We start from the raw sequence: 20,068 nt of genomic DNA, 5'->3' as shown, positions 1-20,068 counted from the left end.
CTGCAGACATGTACCCTTTTTGTACCATAGATTATACTGAATTTCCAGCACTTCTCTCTCTCTCTCTCTACTCTCTCTCTATACCTGCGTTTTTGCATCAGATGGTGTGTTTTTGCATGAGAAGGTTTCCAAGAGTGTTTAGGGCTGAAAGAAGACTCCCAGAGCTTCCGCATGTTACATTGGTATCAGAGCATCAGGCTCAGCCAAGCTAAACACTGAATCAGTCCAAAATGATGGTGTACAGGTCCAAGGTACAAGAAAGTACATGGATTCGAAGCCCAAGGCAAGGAACACAAATCGGGAAGAACTCCCAGGAGGTTTGTTGGTGGTGTTCCACAGTGCCAGATGGGGATGGCAGTTCGTGAGCCAGATAGGTTCTCAGGTAACGGTCCCAAGGGAGGTTGATCCTCCAAGGGTGATGTGAGAGTGCCAGACTCAGTTCCAGGAATGAAGACCAAGACGGTGTTCAGAGTCAGGGCAGGAAAGATTGTGGACTAGAGGAAAACCAGATGCATAGATCTTCATCAGAGACAGAGTGGTTTGGAGAACAGGCCGGATTTTCAGAGAAAAAGGGTTGCCAGGGATGGATGATGCCATAGGGACTTCGGGACAGGATTGGGATGATGACAGTCATCCAAGAGCGGGTTGGAATCCCGTCATCAAGTTTAGCAGAGGGGGATGTCATGTGCATCATAGATGCCATGGACATTCTCAGAGCTAGATCCAAAAAAGGCAACCAGATAAAGAGTATGAACCAGTAGAAGATAGGTAGAACCTGAATGTAAGAGCTTCAGGTGTATCATCAGTGGTGGGCATGGAGCAGGACAAGTGGGATCATGGATGGAAGCAGACGGCTGAAACGCGTGATCCAGATAAGGGCTGTCGGCTGCAGGACAGAGGATGCTGGCTGCCAGAAGAGCTGTCGAATGACGTCAGCAGGTTGTGAGCAGCAGGCGCATCATGAGCAAGAAGTATAACCAGTCAGCTGCATTAAAAAGGGATTTATGAATATATGAACTGGCCGACCAGCAGTCGGCCAGTTCCCCAGGAATTTCAAAGGGCTATAAATAGCCCAAGTGCCCATCATTGTATTCATTCAATCCCACTAGGGGTTTGGATCATTAGAGGTCCCATAGGGGACAGATTTTGGTGTTAACCACCTTTTTATGAAGGCAGCCCATGGCTGCAGACATGTACCCTTTTTGTACCATAGATTATACTGAATTTCCAGCACTTCTCTCTCTCTCTCTCTCTCTCTACTCTCTCTCTATACCTGTGTTTTTGCATCAGATGGTGCGTTTTTGTATGAGAAGGTTTCCAAGAGTGTTTAGGGCTGAAAGAAGACTCCCAGAGCTTCCGCATGTTACATTGGTATCAGAGCATCAGGCTCAGCCAAGCTAAACACTGAATCAATCCCAGATGATGGTGTACTGGTCCAAGGTACAGGAAAGTACACGGATTCAAAGCCCAAGGCAAGGAACACAGATCGGGAAGAACTCCCAGGAGGTTTGTTGGTGGTGTTTCACAGTGCCAGATGGGGATGGCAGTTCATGAGCCAGATAGGTTCTCAGGTAACGGTCCCAAGGAAGGTTGATCCTCCAAGGGTGATGTGAGAGTGCCAGACTCAGTTCCAGGAATGAAGACCAAGACGGTGTTCAGAGTCAGGGCAGTAATGGATTGTGGACTAGAGGAAAACCAGATGCATAGATCTTCATCAGAGACAGAGTGGTTTGGAGAACAGGCCGGATTTTCAGAGAAAAAGGGTTGCCAGGGATGGATGATGACATAGGGACTTCGGGACAGGATTGGGATGATGACAGTCATCCAAGAGCAGGTTGGAATCCCGTCATCAAGTTTAGCAGAGGGGGATGTCATGTGCATCATAGATGCCATGGACATTCTCAGAGCTAGATCCAGAAAAGGCAACCAGATAAAGAGTATGAACCAGTAGAAGATAGGTAGAACCAGAATGTAAGAGCTTCAGGTGTATCATCAGTGGTGGGCATGGAGCAGGACAAGTGGGATCATGGATGGAAGCAGACGGCTGAAACGCGTGATCCAGATAAGGGCTGTCGGCTGCAGGACAGAGGATGCTGGCTGCCAGAAGAGCTGTCTAATGACGTCAGCACGTTGTGAGCAGCAGGCGCATCATGAGCAAGAAGTATAACCAGTCGGCTGCATTAAAAAGGGATTTATGAATATATGAACTGGCCGACCAGCAGTCGGCCAGTTCCCCAAGAATTTCAAAGGGCTATAAATAGCCCAAGTGCCCATCATTGTATTCATTCAATCCCACTAGGGGTTTGGATCATTAGAGGTCCCATAGGGGACAGATTTTGGTGTTAACCACCTTTTTATGAAGGCAGCCCATGGCTGCAGACATGTACCCTTTTTGTACCATAGATTATACTGAATTTCCAGCACTTCTCTCTCTCTCTCTCTACTCTCTCTCTATACCTGCATTTTTGCATCAGATGGTGCGTTTTTGCATCAGAAGGTTTCCAAGAGTGTTTAGGGCTGAAACAAGACTCCCAGAGCTTCCGCATGTTACAGTTGGCACTCTCTTATCTTATATGCAAGGATGACCTTAAAGAGGGAGAGGATGGACAGCTTATGTTCAAGAATCCACCCCGTTTGCAACATGGAGACCCAGCCTCTCAAAGGTTGAGATCATACTTGCATAAAGAAGAAGTATCGGTCACCTCTCGCCATGCATCCACACATCATGGCACAGGAGGAAACAGATTTATGCATGCTCAAGGCCATTTGGATTCTAGGTATGTACATCATGGGGACAGTGGTCGGCATGCAAGCCAAAAGACCTTGCCTATTGAGTTGTCTCGTGGCGAGACAAGGGCCACAAGAATCAAAGACCCATGTCACTTTGGCTAGTGGAACACCCATCATTGCCCATGAAGCTCATGCAAAGAGAGCTGCCTCGTTGGATAAGGGGAAGAGAAAAAGAGAAGAATATGTACCACATCCCAAGAAGCTCAAGGAGTTCAAGGCAGGGACAAGACCGTGAAATTTGATGCCTTTCATGGAGAGTATGATGCCTCTAAGGTGCTAGCTTTTGTGGCACAGTTTGATATTGCTTTTAGTGATGAGGACTTCACTAAGAAGTCCAAAATTCGTCATGCAAGCATGTTCTTGAAGGGGATAGCTGCCCATTGGTGGATCACTGAAAAGACCACCAAAGGCCCCATTTGCACTTGGAAAGAGTTTAAGGACAGATTTTATGCCCAATTCTTGTCTCCTAATGCGGAGCAAACTCTCACCCAAAAGTGGGATAGACTTGAGCAAAAAGTATGAAAGTGTGCAGCAGTATGTCAATAAGTTTTGGAGAGTGTTTCTTGAGGTAACTCCCTTTATGCAAATCTCCGAGGATGAAAGAAAGAGGAAGTTTCGCTCCGGATTGCAACCAGCTTATCGTTCGGGCATTGAATTGCACCCGAAACACACTCTGCAACAGCTTATAGCCTTGGGATTGTCACGCCAGCATTCGTGCCATGTCTTGCCTATGGGACTATCACTCCATAGGGAGGCTCGTGCCTAGAACTGTCTTACCTATGGGACTATCACTCCATAGGAAGACCAGGATTTATGTTTTACATTGTGCCATTTTTGTGCTCGACAGATATTTTATACCTGTTCCATGAACGGGAGATATGTCCATGATACTATTTTCACATGCACTCATGTTTTGCATGTTTGAAAGTGTTTTCGCATGACTTGTATTTTTGTGTTTGCCTGTTTGACGTGTCACTTACTGAGCGGGGACGCCTCCCAGTGAGTCGTGAAGTTTGCTTTGTCTTCTGACGAGTTTTGTTGCGTGTGAACCGGTGGTAAGTGTATTGCACTTGTTGGTGTAATAGTTTTAATTCTAACCTTTTGTTTTATAAGGTTGTATGTTCACATTCACTTAAAAGTGGGCACCCATTATGGGCACCCACATATGGGCCAAGGTGGACCACACTTAACCCTTTGTGTGTGGGGGTGGGTGCATGGCCACCTACCCACATAACACCTTGAAGCTGGCCACCCACATGCAAATGTGGGGAGCCAGCCAGCTCTAATCGTGTAACTCTACTCCAATCTTTACAAAATAGGCAACCACCCTTCTCTCTCTCACTCATGATTGTGCGCTCCATCTACATCAGAACTGCTGCGCATGCTGCCACCTCCATACAGGCTGCGCCACCCCCCCTTTCCTCTTCCACAGACGGCTGGCGGCTGTTCAGGCTGCTGCGCTTCTGCATACAGGCGGCCGCTGTGCCCTACATACAGGCGGTGATTATCCACTTCAGGCTGCGCTCCACTTCCACACAGGCTGCGCTGCCTACTCTACAGGTGGCTGTGTGTGCATCTCCAGTCAGGTGACTATACAGGCTGCCCCTTGGTCTCAGTGGCCTCTCATGGGGACTTATCTGCTATGCGTGATTTGTATCATTTGGATGTTGATTTTTGTCATATATGGACTGATTTGATGGCTGGTCATTCACATGCCTCTTATGTTATCAATGAGGGTTATCTTATGAAGGATAATTGCCTATGTGTGGTGAAGGATTTGCGTCCAAAGGTTATGGAGGAATGTCATGCTCCACCTTATGCTGGTATAGAGGTATCATGCCCACTACACGCATGATTGAGAGATATTTCTTTTGGCCAAGCATGCGTAAAGACATTGAGGCTTATGTACGTGTATGTATTACTTGCCAAAAGGTGAAATTTAACAAGCAAAAACCTCCAGGTTTGCTTCAGCCATTGCCTATTCCCTCGCAACCTTGGGAAAGTATTACTATGGATTTTATTATGGACTTGCCTCGATCCTAGCATGGGAATGATGCTATTTGGACCATTGTGGACAGGTTTAGCAAGCAAGCTCATTTCTTGCCCGTCAAGAAAACAATTAAAGTTGATCGTATGGTGAAGCTTTTTCTTGCTCATATTTTCAAGCATCATGGTATGCCTAAATCCATTGTTGGGGATAGAGATCCCAGGACTACGAGCCTCTTTTGGAGGGCTTTATTTGATAATATGGGTACTAAACTTGAGTTTTCATCAGCTTATCATCCCCAAATGGATGGCCAAAGTAAAGCTCTAAATTCAACCGTATTGGATTTGTTGAAGTGTTATGTGGCAGATCAAAAGACTGCATGGGAGAAGTATCTCCCACTTGTTGAGTTTGCCTACAACAATACGATCCATGTCTCCACGTGAAAGGCTCCATTTGAGATTATTTATGGCAGAGTGGTATTACCACCCATCCTTCGTACAAAGGATGAGATTTTTGCACAGCTGATGAATATGTTCGTGACTTGGAAGTAGCCTTTGCTCAGGTGCAGACAGCCATTGCAAGGTCACAAGATAAGCATAAAATGGCTGCTGACAAGCATAGAAGGGACATGCAAGTCAAAGAAGGTGATTGGGTTTTGCTGAAATTTGAGAAGGCTAGGCTTCGGAAGAGGCCAAGACGAGAAGGATCATATCCTAAGCTTTCTCCTCGCTATTATGGACCCTTCAAGGTGATTCAAAAGATCAATGAAGTGTCATACAGGCTTGCTTTACCTAGTCACTGGAAGATTCACAATGCATTTCATGTGAGTCTATTTCGGAAATATGTGGGGCTTGATCCTGACGAGCCTGTCACTCACAGAAGATCCGCCAGAGATTGATGAGCTTGAGGAGATCCTCCAGCCAAAACAGATTGTCTTTCACAAGGAGAGAAAGCTACCTTACCTGCAGGAAAGCTTTCCCGGAGATACCTTGTGAAGTTCAAGAATTATTTGCCTATTGATGCAAAGTGGATAAATGAGGATTATTTTGTTGACTACCCACAATTGTTGCAGGCATATCTTGAGGCTTTTCAGTTGAGGACAACTCTTTAGAAGCCCGGGGGGATGTCACCAATTGGCCGACCATTTGGTCCATCTCCAGTTTCGTGTCTCGTTCACTTCAGGCCAGGCCGGTGTCTCATGTGAAGAGGCCAGTATTTTTGCTTGACATGGACAGGAGCCAGACTGGTGCCACCGGTGTGTTAGCAGGATGGTGTCGTATGGACGGGAGCCAGACTGGTGCCACCCGTGTATGACCTGGACTGTGTTCTATCCATGGGATTGTCACGCCATGGAAGAGCCAGTATTCGTGCCGTATCTTGCCTATGGGACTGTCACTCCATAGGGAGGCTCGTGCCTGGAACTGTGTCTTACCTATGGGACTGTCACTCCATAGGAAGACCAAGATTTATGTTTTACGTCATGCCATTTTTGTGCCCAACAGATATTTTGTACTTGTTCCATGAACGGGAGATATGTGCATGATACTATTTGCACATGCACTCATGTTTTGCATGTTTGAAACTGTTTTCGCATGACTTGTATTTTTGTGTTTGCCTGTTTGACGTCACGTACTGAGCGGGGACGCTTGCCAATGAGTCATGAAGTTTGCTCTGTCTTCTGACGAGTTTTGTTGCGTGTGAACAGGTGGTAAGTGTATTGCACTTGTTGGTGTAATAGTTTTAATTCTAACCTTTTGTTTTATAAGGTTGTATGTTCACATTCACTTAAAAGTGGGCACCCACATATGGGCCAAGGTGGACCACACTTAACCCTTTGTGTGTGTGGGGGTGGGTGCATGGCCACCTACCGACACCACACCTTGAAGCTGGCCACCCACATGCAAATGTGGGGAGCCAGCCAGCTCTAATCGTGTAACTCTACTCCAATCTTTACAAAAGAGGCAACCACCCTTCTCTCTCTCTCTCACTCATGATTGTGCGCTCCATCTACATCAGAACTGCTGCGCATGCTGTCACCTCCATATAGGCTGCGCTACCTCCCCTTTCCTCTTCCACAGACGGCTGGCGGCTGTTCAGGCTGCTGCGCTTCTACATACAGGCGGCGGTTGTGCCCTACATACAGGCGGTGATTATCCACTTCAGGCTGCGCTCCACTTCCACACAGGCTGCGCTGCCTACTCTACAGGCGGCTGTGTGTGCATCTCCAGTCGGGCGACTATACAAGCTACCCCTTCTCCACTGCAGCCAGGCGATTGTGCGCTTCATCTCCAACCAGGCTGCCTCTTCATACAGCCGGCTGTGTGTCCATCACCAGCAGGCTACGTCGCCTCCTGCAGGCGGCTGAGCGCTCACCTCCAGCGGATGGCTGTTCTCTCTAGCATACAGGCTGCGCTCCATCTTCAGCAGGCAGCGTTTCCCACAGCAGGCTGCCTCCTCTTCAGATTCTTCCTCCTCCACAAGAAGGCGGCTGTGTCTTGCACATCAGGTGGTTGTACTCCTTTGGAGGCGGTTGCGCCTCCTTTACATAGGCGGCATCTCCTTTCTCCAGGAGGCTATACCTTCCCCCAAGCAGCTACTCCTCTTTCTCCTCGACATGCTGCTGCACCTTGGTGTCCCTCTCAAGTAGCTGCACACAAACACCATGGGTATTGGTCTTCCATCTGCAAGCTACAAGTAAGTAAATTCAGATTTAAGTAAAGAACTTTGTTGTAAATTTGATAAAGGACTCTCTTTACCGTTAACACCCGTTCGGTGCCGGGTAGTCCAAGCTTTTGGAGAACCACGGTCCAAAGTTGCCAAGATCGGGAGAGCCAGGCGTTAGTATGGGAGCGCCTGTTTGTGCGTGGTCCTGGAACACCAGTGGGGCGCTCTCCGCGGAGTCCAGTGAAGGCACAAGACCGTAGAGACTGGACCACTCAACTGGTCGCTCTCCTTCGAACATCTACTTCGAGCCTCTTGTTTGGTACTGCATTCATTTGTACATGGACATCATCTGGTTCTTTGAACCCATGGATCATTGTATTTGTTAAATACTCCCAATAATATATCATATATTGAGGGGGGGGGGGGGGGGGTCGGCCTGTTCCGGCCCCAGTGCTGGTGTCCATCTATTTCATTTCATTTCATTTCAAATTTCAGTTGTTATTAAGTTGTCCATTTCAAACTGTGATTTTAAGTTGTGCTATTACGCGTGTGGGTGTTCAACGGAGTCTGTTCCCACTTGACAGGATCGGTTACAGATGGGCCGACCCCTTGTCTTAAGGTATTTGTATTACCAAAAGAGTATGTCCTTGTTTAAGATGCGGGTACTCCGGAGAATCCTCAACCCATGTGCACCAAATTTTTAAGTACATCCAATGATATAAAAACAGAAAGTTTAAGGAATTGCAATGGCAGCCAGCCACGAATCCCAAGAGTACTCTTGTGGAGCTTGTTTCAAATCATACGATGCTTTCTTTAATCTGCAAACTTTATTTTCCTTACCAAGAACCACAAAGCCAATGGGCTGATTTACATACACGTCCTTATGCAAATCCCCATTAAGAAAGGTTGTCTTTATGTTGAGCTGATGCACCTTCCATCCCATATGAGCTGCCAATGCAATCACATATCTGATGGTAGTCATCGTGGAAGTGGGTGTAAAGGTCTCATCATAGTCAATCCCCTTCGGTTGGGAGTAACCCTTTGCAACGAGTCAAGTCTTATATTTGTCAACAGATTCATCCGACTTTCTCTTCACTTTGTGCCAATCACATTTTTACCATCAAGCAAGACTACCAAATCCCATGTGTGATTTTTCAAAATAGAGTTATACTCTTCTTGCATGGCTGTCATCCATTGCTTGTGCTCTTCTACGTCCAGGCTCATCCATGTCACATAGACTACTCATGCATGGATAATCTGCATGGTGAGAACTTGCTGCACTCCTTGATTCAGCCCATGTTCTTGTTATGTACTTAGAGCTAATCCTTGGATTGTAGGCCTAATCCAGCAAGATTAGTGGACCTTGGGATTAGGAGATAGCAAGCAGATACAGAGGGCTAAGGTTCAAAATTAATAGCACTAGGCTAGTGGCTATCTATAGCAGAATAGTTATTTATAGCGGCACTTATCACTATATAAGTGATGGCCTTGGGTTATTATTGCATAGTTAGTCTTGTGGTGTACTTTTGATGGGTTTGTGCCTCCTGTCGTGGACATGGCATATTCCTATGGATAGGCACTGGTGGTATGGGACGCCAGTGCTGAGTGACATGCATGTGTGGAGTGGAACCTTACCCCTTGGCTCGGGGGAGGATCAAAGTACTAATCCTTTGGTTGGGTGGTGAGCATTCCTGCACCCCTTTTATTTGATTTCTCTAATCTTGTTTGGACTGTGTTTAAGAGATCTTAGTTAGACTAGCATGGGAGGCCTCTTACAATTGGTATCCTAGCAACCTAGATGCGGAGTCTACAAAGGCTTGCATGTCTTTCATGGTTTATTTCATGTTGAGATTCCTAGGTATTTCGCTCAGCACCATAGTTAGTTTTTTGTCTCATAAGAGGTGTGCTTTCTAGGGTTACTGTGTGTCACCAACTTGGACATTTCCCAATATGAAAGGGGTCTTGGAAAGTCCAAGCTTTGGGAATGGGGGATTATCCTGGAATACAAAGGACCACACTCCTAAAATTCAGGAGAGTTACTATTTTTGGCTTGACTCCGATGGAAATTCTGTTCGCGTCATTACGTCTGGAATTGATCATATCCCAAGAGTTGCCAAAGTACCTATGACAAATGGGCTACCAGTTGGGATATTTTTAGAGATAAAGTTTATGGAAGGACCCATCTCTTAGATTGGGACATGTGGCAAGAAAGTGGACAAGTAGCCTGACACTTGTTAGAAAGTTTATGGAAGGACCCATCTCTTAGATTGGGACATGTGGCAAGAAAGTGGACAAGTAGCCTGACACTTGTTAGAAAGTGGATCAAAGTGAGACAAGAGGCCTCACACTTGTCACTTCAGCTATTGTGTGGCTCTCCACCTGTCATTATAGCCTTCTCTTGCCATTTTAGCTCATGGGAGTCCCAAATCTATAAATTGGAGCCCTCTCTTTATTAAAGGAGGCTCTCTGTTACATGCGGAAGCTCTAAGAGTCTTCTTTCAGCCCTAAACACCACTTAGAACATGCTGATGCAAAAACGTAGACAGAAGGGAGAGAAGAGAGAGAGAGATGGCTGGAAATTCAGTATCTTCATATGGTACAAAAAGGTACATAGGTTCTTGCAGCCATGGGCTGCCTTCCATGAAAAGGTGGAAACACCCAAAACAGTCCTCAATCCTAGACCCACTCCATAAGGGAGTGAATGAATCTAACCATGAGCATTAGTACCTAGAAGTGACTAGAGAGCTGGCCGACTACTGGTCGGCCAGCCGACTAGACATCATCATAATAAATGCAGATCCCGACCTTTTCTCCATGCAGCCGACATCACACTATGCAGCCGACAGCAACTTCTTGCACTTCTACGCAGACGACAGGTCTTCCTTGTCCTTCTCCTAGTCCAACACTTGCCAAATCTGCACTTCATGCTCCAAAATCCCTGGTTCTAATCACTTTTTGTGGCTGCCCCTTCTAGACTAGCTTCAGAGAATGTCCATGGCAAATCTTGCACATGACATCCCCCTTTGCTAAACTTGATGATGGGATTCCAACGTGTTCTTGGATGATTGTCATCATCCCATTCTGTTCCCGAAGTCCCTCTGTCATCCAATCCATCTCTGGCAACCCTTTTCACTGAAAACCCGGCTTGGTCTCCAAAACCACTCAAACTCTGAATAAGATCTATGCATCTATTCCATCCAGTCCCCAATCCATTCTTGCCCTGTCTCTGAACATCGTCTTGGTCTTCATTCCTGAGAAATGAGTTTGGCACTCTCACTCCACCCCTTGGAGGATCATCCTCCCTTGGAGCCCTTGCCCGAGAGCCTTTCCTAGCTCATAGGACTGCCATCCCCTTCGGGCTTTGTGGAACACCACCAACCAACCTCTTGGGAGCTCTTCCCGGTCTTGTGTTCCTTGCCTTGGGCTTCGTACCTGTGCACTTTCCTGTACCTTGGACCTGTACACCTTCATATGGGACTGAATCAGTAATTAGCCTTGTTGAGCTTGATGCTCTGATACCAATGTTACATGCGGAAGCCCTGAGAGTCTTCTTTCAGCCCTAAACACCACTTAGAATATGTTGATGCAAAATGGCAAACAAAAGAGAGAGAAGAGATGGCTGGAAATTCAGTATCTTCATATGGTATAAAAAGGTACATAGTTCTTGCAGCCATGGGCTGCCTTTCCATGAAAAGGTGGAAACACCTGTGACCGCTCCCTACAGGAGGCCTACAGATCGGAAGACAATATACACATATTTAGAATACTTAATTTAACCATTATTAACAATGGAAACAACATCAGCAACACAAATACTGGAAATACTGAAAATACAAATGACACCAGTACTGGGGCCGGAAAGGGCCGCTCCCCCCCCTCAATACTTTGTATTTCTTGGAGTATTTATATTTGTACAAGTGTCACGGGCCAGATTTCTCCACAAGGGTGTGAACAATCCAGATACAACCGGTACAATTTGTAGCAGGTACAATCAAGCACATTAGGTTCTTCACACGTGTGTAGGTACAACCAACTAGGTACTATGCAGGTACCTGTACTTGCAACAGGTACAACAGGAACACAAGGGTAGCCAGCAGGTACAGTAAGTACACCAAGGCAGCCAGCAGGTATAGCAAGTACTCCAGGGCAGTCAGCAGGTACACGTGGGCAGCCTCAGGCGGGTACAACAACTGGTACAAGCGTGTACAGTAGGGACAGCACACGGGTATAGCAGGCGAGTACCATAGCAACGCTTATAGCAGGCGATGGAGAGTAGGCGGGTACAACCAGCAAATTCAAGCATGGGCAACCGTAAGGAGGCGTTAGAGAAAGAGAGCAGTTGATGGAGAGAAAAGACCACCAACTTCACACGTGGGCAGTTTCCAATAATGTTCCATGCAAAAAGGCTTATCAAAGGTTATAATACCTTAATACATAATTAACATTTATGGGCACCCACACTAGAAAGTAAATGTCCAGCCAACTTTAAATGTGTGTGAACACATTAGCTTATAAAAAATTAAGGTTTACTCTAGTTTATAGATTTTACCTTTTAAAAAGGGAAAAATGAAAATACTTACCACCTGTTCACACACCACACCACCAAGTCAGCAAATAGCATTCCACGGTACACTGGGGGCGTCCCCGTCCAGTGTACTGGCACGGCATAGCAGATAGACACACGCAAACAAGTCATGCAAAAACAAATTTATGCATGCAGGCATAAATGCATGTGCACAAATAATGGATGAAATCTCCCTTTTATGAAACTTGTACAAGAGGTTCCTGTCGGGCACAAAACTGGCGTGACAAATATAAATAAATATGTCGTGGTCTTCCTATGGAGTGACAGTCCCATAGGTAAGACACCATCCTGGCTATACACGGGTGGCACCAACAGGCTCCCGTCCATATAGCACGAAGCAAATCACACACGGGTGACTTGACACTGGTTTCCGTCCATGTGACACAGCACTGGTCACACACGGGTGGCATTGATCTGGCTTCCATCCATGTGACACTATAAAACTAGCCCTTTCACATGGGACACTGGCCTGGCCCCATGTGAACATGGCACATATCTAGCTGCTCTATGGAGTGATAGTCCCATAGAAGTGGCTCCAGAAATGGAGATGGACCAAATGGTGACATCCCCCGGGCTTCTAAACAGTTGACCTCAACTGAAAAGCCTCAAGATATGCTTGTAGAAGCTGAGGGTTGTCAGGAGAATAATCCTCATCTACCCACTTTGCATCAACTGGTAAATAATTTTTAAATTTCACAAGGTATCTCCTGGAAAGCTTTCCATGTGGTAACTTTCTCTCCTTGTGAAATACATTCTGCTCTGGCTGAAGGATCTCCTCAAGCTCATCAACTTTTGGCGGATCTTCTGTGACAGGCTCCTCTGGATCTAGCCCCACATACTTCCGCAAAAGACTCACATGAAAAGCATTGTGAATCTTCCAATGGCAGTGACCAGCCATCAAATCAGTCCATAGATGGCAAAAATTAGTATCCAACTGATACAAATCTCGAATGGCAGAGAAGTCCCCATGAGAGGCCACTGAAACTGCAGCCACATAAGGCCTCCTGGACAATGCATTTGCCACCACATTTTTCTTTCCCGGAGTATGTACAATCTGAAAATTAAACATGGAAAGGAAGTTTGCCATTCTCATCTTTTTCTCCGAAAGCTTTGTTTGAGATAGAAAGTATCTCAAGCTTTGATGATCTGTCTTGACTACAAATTCAGTCCCAAGAAGATAATGTTTCCATATCTTTAAGGCATGAATTACAGCCAAGAGCTCTTTCTCATAGATGTCCATATGAATCTTGGCATCATGCAATCGACGGCTCTCATATGCAACTGTATGACCTTCTTGATTTAGGACAGCCCCTATACAATCGCCACAAGCATCACATTCCACTATGAATGACCTTTGCAAGTCGGGAACAATCAATACGGGTCCACATATGATAGCATTCTTGAGTTGCAAGAAGGCATCCTGCTCCTTTGGAGTCCATTTAAAAGTGGCTTTCTTCTTCGTGAGATCATGTAGAGGGGTGGCAATCATAGCAAAATGCCTTATGAAGCGCCTGTAATATGAACATAACCCCAGAAAACTACGTACTTGATGTACATTTTGCAAGTCAGGCCAATTCCGAATGGTTTCAATCTTGGCAGGATCCATTCTTACACCATCCTTGGATACAACTCACTTTTCTTGGCATTAATAAAGAGTTTATGCTTCCGCAACTCTTCAAACACTGTGGCCAAATGAGTCCTATGCTCCTGCTCATTCTTGGAGAAACCAAGATGTCATCAAAGAATACGCCTGTGAATTTTCGATGGGGTTGGAATATCCTATCCATCATACGATTGAATGTGGCTGGGGCATTGGTGAGACCAAAAGGCATCACCAAAAATTCATACAATCCAAAAGCTGTCCTGAATGCAGTTTTGTGGACATCCTGTGGCACCACTCGTATCTGGTGATAACCAGTCTTTAAATCAATACGGCTGAAACAAGCCGAGCCATCAAGCTTATCCAGAATGTCATCAATACGTGGGATTGAAAATCTATTCTTGATGGTGAGCTTATTTAGAGCTCTATAATCCACACACATGCGGAATGATCCATCTTTCTTTTGAACAAGAAGCACGGGAGAGCAATAAGGTGAGGAACTTGGCTGAACCAAACCTTTTTCCAAAAGCTCATTAACCTGCTTTATGATCTCTTGTTGTTGTGCGGCACTCACACGATATGCGGGTTTGTTAGGTGGAGAACTACCTGGCACAAGATCTATGCGATGATCCTCGGGCCTTTGAGGAGGTAGTTCACTTGGCAATGCATCAGCAAAACAATCTTTATATGCATGAAGAAAATTCAGCCTATCCTGAGTCAAAACATCCACATTTTGATGACTTGGTTCAATGCTATCACGAACAAAAACCAAGTACGCAAAAAGACTCTTTTTCATTCAAAAACCAAGTACGCAAGAAGACTCTTTATTAATCTGGATGTGAGATACAACTGGGATAGAATCCCCTTCCTTGCCAGCATCAATAACATGCATGCGGCCTCTCTGCATAAAGGAAATCCAGTTTGTCTTGTACTCTTTGTGGGGCTCAAGCCTATGATGCCATGGCTTGCCAAGCAATACATCACATCCATTAAGTGGTGCAACCAAGAAATGCTCATGATCAAGGTAACCCTGGATATGTATGCGCAACTTCCCAATAAGTGGGGTAACCTGCACCTCTTTACCAACAAAGGTAGCTTCTGCTTCAATTTGAGGCCCCATGTCCTCAACCTCAATACCCAAGGCGGCTGCCATGTGAATAGAGATGAAGTTATCTGTTGCACAATCATCAAACATAAATAGAGCGGGTTAATCCTTGATTTGACCCCATGCTTTGCACACCATTCTCTCTTTTCCATCATGCTTTGTGTTTCCCTGCACATTGGGAACTGCATGCACATTTGCCTTGGTTTGCTTGTCCTCATGCTTTGGTTTGCGGTTAGGGCATTGTCTAAACATATGCTCTTTGCTGCCACAAGAAAAGCATTTCCCCTCCTTTGCATTTTGCTCCCTTTGTTAGGGGGTCAAGCCAAAATTGTTCTTCTTTGGCCCATGATCCTTGGATGAGGTATTTTCAGCTTTACCTCCCTTCTGGACCTCCCGGAAGCTCTTTTTGGTGGCTGTCCACCTTTTTGCAGGTTTGGGACAGCCTTCTCTTTGCCCTTAGAACCCCCTTGATCTTGCTTAATTTTGAGCACCAATTGCTCCGTAGCAAGAGTAGTGGATAGAACACAGTCCAGGTCATACACGGGTGGCACCAGTCTCCATCCTGCTAACACACGGGTGGCACCAATATGGCTCCCGTCCATGTCAAGCAAAAATACTGGCCTCTTCACATGAGACACCGGCCTCGCCTCAAGTGAACGATGATCGGCCAATTGGTGACACCATCTTTGACCCTTGGTGTGGTGTGGTAATGCAAAACTAAAATTTTGGTTTTCCCTTTTAATTGTGCTTAATCAAGTTTACTAAATAAGGTGTTCTGATGAGAACCACGTCTCGTTACACTCCCACACCATGAGTGTGAATGTCCCTAACCATTGGTGTCTAGGACCACCCATAATTGTGTGCTTAATCAAGTTTACTATGTGAGTGCAACTAAAATTTTGGTTTTGCCTTTAATTGTGTGCTTAATCAAGTATACTACATAAGTGTTCTGAGAACCACGCGTCTCGTTACACTACCACACCATGAGTGTAAGTGTCCCTAATGTTAGCACATTCATCCCCAGTTTCTGCCCATTTCTGGTGCCCATTTGGTCCCTTTTGCATGGCCCTTGCTTGTGGGCTGGCCACCCCTTTTTCTAGTATTTTTTTGGGATTTTTCCCAACCTTTCTGGCATTTTCCAGTCGGCCTTGTCCAGTAGCTCTCGTCGGCCTCTTTTGCAGCTCCAGTCGGCCAGCTTTCCCCTGCTACTGGCCTCTCATTTCTCATTCAATCTTGTACATATTTTGCTCCCTCACTTATGAGACTTGTAGTGTCTCTTGCTTGGGACTATTTTGCTTCAGTATATTCAGCATAGTTCTCTCCATATCTCTCTCTCTCTTGCACTCTCTGTTCAGCACATTCTAGTGCCACTCTGCTTCCGCTCTGTGCACTCTTTCATGGTATCATCGCTCCCGGTTTAGCAACCTCTTTGCTGCCCCAGATTCAGCACTGTTTTCAGCACCTCCTTCTCTGCGTTTTCCTTCAGATCTGCAGCTCTTTCATGCTGCGTTTTCTGGACTGAACCTGGTCACTTTGCCTCTGCGTTTTTCTTTCAGATCTGCAGCTTCCTTTGCTGCGTTTTCTGGACTGAACCTGCTGGTTGCTGCGCCCTTCAGTTAGGCTTCATCAATTCAGCCTTCAAGTACTGTTTGACCAGTTTTCTTCTATTCCACATGGAGTTTGGGACATAGGCTGCCTGTTTTCTTCAGGACAGCAGCTTCCTTTGCTGCGTTTTTCCTCTCCCGTGGGTTTGCTCCTTTGCAAAGGGGGTATTTGGTGTTACAGGCTTTGGTGGCATTCTTGGTACCTGTGGAGGACACTTCTACTTCAGAGATTGTGCGTTTTCTTGAGGAGAGCCCAAGCTACTGTCCATTTCTGGTGCCCATTTGGTCCCTTTTGCATGGCCCTTGCTTGTGGGCTGGCCACCCCTTTTTCTAGTATTTTTATGGGATTTTTCCCAGCCTTTCTGGCATTTTCCAGTCGGCCTAGTCCGGTAGCTCCAGTCGGCCTGTTTTGCAGCTCCAATCGGCCAGCTTTCCCCTACTATAAATAGTGGGTGCTGGCCTCTCATTTCTCATTTAGTCTTGTACATATTTTGCTCCCTCACTTATGAGACTTGTAGTGTCTCTTGCTTGGGACTGTTTTGCTTCAGTATATTCAGCATAGTTCTCTCCATATCTCTCTCTCTCTTGCACTCTCTGTTCAGCACATTCTAGTGCCACTCTGCTTCCGCTGTGTGCACTCTTTCACCTAAGCCATTTATTACCATTGGTGTCTAGGACCACCCATAATTATAAGCCTAGCCTCAATTATATTGCCAGCTACGTTATATCCTTTGGGACCATAACAGCTCTGGTTCAATGGGTCACCAAGGCTTCAATGAGGAGCTAAGCGCTGTAGAGATCTAGCATTAAGCTCAAGGTGCTCCCAAAGGAAGCTCTAGCTAGGATGTGAACTTGCTAGCTCCAACTTGGTCCAATGAGCTAATATGAGCTTGAGTTTTGCATAATCAAGTTGATTGAGAGATCAACTATGGTACGGTTTGTAACCCTAATCGCTGGTGTGCCTGATTAGTCTCAAAGGCTCCTATCTATAAGGCGAAACTATCATTTGCATGAGCAGTCTAAGGAGGATAGCCGATGTATCAAATGGACTAGTTTCCTAACGAGAAACTTTAAGAAAGTACACGTAAAACAACCGCCAAGTTTTGGGGACTCCGCTTTAAAAAGTGGACCACACCCATTGAAGAAGGCTCTCTACAAGTTCAAACAAGCCCTGCAAATCTATAGATATTTCCTCGCCAATGACCAAACCCTTGGATGTGAATCTCTAACTTTATTAAGGGAAACCTATCATGCTCTTGCATGGCCTCTCGGGGAGTTCACTGTATGTAAACCTAGTATATCACATGCGCTCAAGGCCTATATCTAAAACTCCTTATCTGTAGATTAACCTTTTTTCAATATAAATCTGTAGCTGCATTGATACTTGGCTACTGAGCTTCAGCTACAGCATTCTCCTTCAACTTTATCCTACCCAAAGGTTATCCTATTCTAAACATGCTGTTGCTTCACGCAGTGTCCTATCCTTGCTCCCTTTCCAAAGGCGCTACCCCAGTGATCTACCTTGTGCTTATTGTTCACTCATGGCCATCTTTTTGTGCCTTCCAAAAAGCCTCAGGGCCTAGTAATCTCGGTCCATCCTAGGCTAGGTTAAAACCTTTCAACTCTAGTTTAGCAAATCGAGATTGCCAGGAATTTAAGAATTAAGAAGATGTAAGTATGCTTAGGAGACTAGGCCCTTTAGTGAGCCAAGTACGTATACTCTTAGAATGGGGATACAGTTGAACATAAGAGTGGAAGGTCTTTTTAACGGCCAAGGTGCATCTAGATGTCGGCAGTAGTACTACAATAACTCAGAGGGATACGTCTTGTATTTCAAAGGTTGCAGTAATTTTACTTGTACAATTCCGATAATAGACTCTCTGTAGCTGGACACACCTAAAGAGAGGAAGAAAGCTAAAAAAGAGTGATGATGAGAAATGTGAGAGAATTTACCTCACGTCTTGGCCTTGAGGGAGTTGTTCTCCTTAACTCTCCTGCGGTTGTCCAGCTTGACAAAGCGCTGGAGCTCCTGCATGGTCATGGCCTCGGGGTTACGACGCTCGAGCTCGCTGAGGGGTAGAGGACGGTGGAGAAGGGTGAAGAGCCAAGCAGGATAGTCAGCGTCGGGGCGGATGGAAGGGTCGGCACCCTCCTTCAAAATGTTGGCGCCCAGCACGGCCTTGGCCCGGATCTCCTTGTCCACGGTCGGGCCCACGGGGGTCTCTGCTTTGACCTTCTTGGACTTGGCAGGGGAGGCCTTGGTGGCGGCCTTGCCACCGCCGGCTGCCCTCAGGCGCAGGCTGGACTGTACCACCCTGCCGCGAACTCCTCCGCCTAAACCTATCAATGTTGCCATGACTGGTACGCCGCTGTGCTACCCACAGCTCTTTTTCAGAATAATTTTACTACGCTCGTTAGCGGCACTGGAATGTTCATAATGTTGCCAGTAGCTTAAGAAAAAGTAGTATGGATTGATATCTTGCACCATAACCAGCAAACGGTTGGTTAAAGTTGTAACCCAAGGTCTTGGATTTGATCCACGACTGCCTACATTGCATGGAGTTACCTTGTACCTCCTAAACCAGTAGATGTGTGTGTGTTTGTAAGAAAGGTATGCGAGACCCTCATATAATGAAAATCGTCTAACTTTTAAAATAAATAAAGAAATAAGATATCTTGTACCATAGTTCATTGTGCTACAAAGAAATCGTGTGGATTGATATATTCCATGGCATCCTCACATCACCCATCCACGCCGGTGGCCCAAGCTGCTATTGGGTCAGAGAGATGTGGATGGTCCAAGATACACCATAAAGTTGGCATTAAGTGGTAGATTTTGGACCAATCCACAGATGTATGTGTGTTTGTAAGAAGGGTATGCGGGACCCTCATGTAATAAAAATCGTCCAACTTTTAAAAAAAAAATAATATATCTTGTACCATAGTTCATTGCGCTACAAAGAAATCGTGTGGATTGATATCTTCCATGGCATCCTCACATCACCCATCCACGCCGGTGGCCCAAGTAGCTATTGGGTCTCAAAGAGATGTGGATGGTCCAAGATACACCATAAAGTTGGCGTTAAGTGGTAGATTTTGGACCAATCCAGAACCAGATGTAGAAAATATATTGGTGATCAACTTTGGGCAGCTCTAATGGTAGTAGGTACCTTGTCAAGGCCACATGAAAGGTATATATGATGTAGAAGTTCTTCAAACGCGAGGGGGGGGGTAGTATAAGGTCTTTGTGTGACGACACTCCTAGATATACTTTATGGGCCTTTGCATTGAAAGCATTATGTCGGTGGCCTGTATTGGTGGTGCACCACATTGTTAAGGTCTCTCACTCTTTGTTGCACCATGACTTCATGGTGGCTTCCATAATCCTCCCACTGTCCATGGTGGCTTCCATCATTGCGATCAACTTCCCCAACTAGTTGACAAAAGGAGATCATAGTGCCTACCATGCTAACGTGATCTTTAATTGTATTCATCATGCATTAATCTTGTACAAGTTATTAATTCTTATGCATCAATCTTGTACAAGTTATTAATTCTTATGCATCAATCTTGTACAAGCTATTAAATCTTGTGCATCAATTTGTATTAGCTATTAAATCTTGTGTTCTATCATCATCTTGAATTAGTATTAAATCTGGTGCACCAATCTTTCCCAAGGGTTAACATGACCCTATTAACCCTCTTCTTCAATCTTTCCCAAGGGGTAACATGA

The 20,068-nt window shown here is 45.6% G+C and overlaps 1 protein-coding gene across 2 annotated transcripts in view; it reads right to left on the bottom strand.

The window, feature by feature from the left end:
• LOC147612849 (uncharacterized) overlaps nt 1-18,794 on the bottom strand; it is a 60,475-nt gene extending 41,681 nt beyond the window's left edge. The window contains exon 1 of one of the 2 annotated variants that reach the window (XM_086782132.1): nt 18,289-18,794. In XM_086782132.1, the coding sequence (XP_086638258.1) occupies nt 18,290-18,691 (402 nt within the window). In that variant the 5' untranslated portion in view covers nt 18,692-18,794 and the 3' untranslated portion in view covers nt 18,289. The remainder of the gene's footprint in view (nt 1-18,288) is intronic. The other variant, XM_086782131.1, reaches the window with a different exon arrangement.
• Between the last annotated feature and the right edge of the window lie 1,274 nt (nt 18,795-20,068).

Source organism: Cibotium barometz, chromosome 44, assembly GCF_041138505.1.
Source record: "Cibotium barometz isolate CiBa-2024 chromosome 44, ASM4113850v1, whole genome shotgun sequence".
Taxonomy (NCBI): Eukaryota; Viridiplantae; Streptophyta; class Polypodiopsida; order Cyatheales; family Cibotiaceae; genus Cibotium; species Cibotium barometz.
This window is presented reverse-complemented; position numbering and strand designations above follow the sequence as displayed.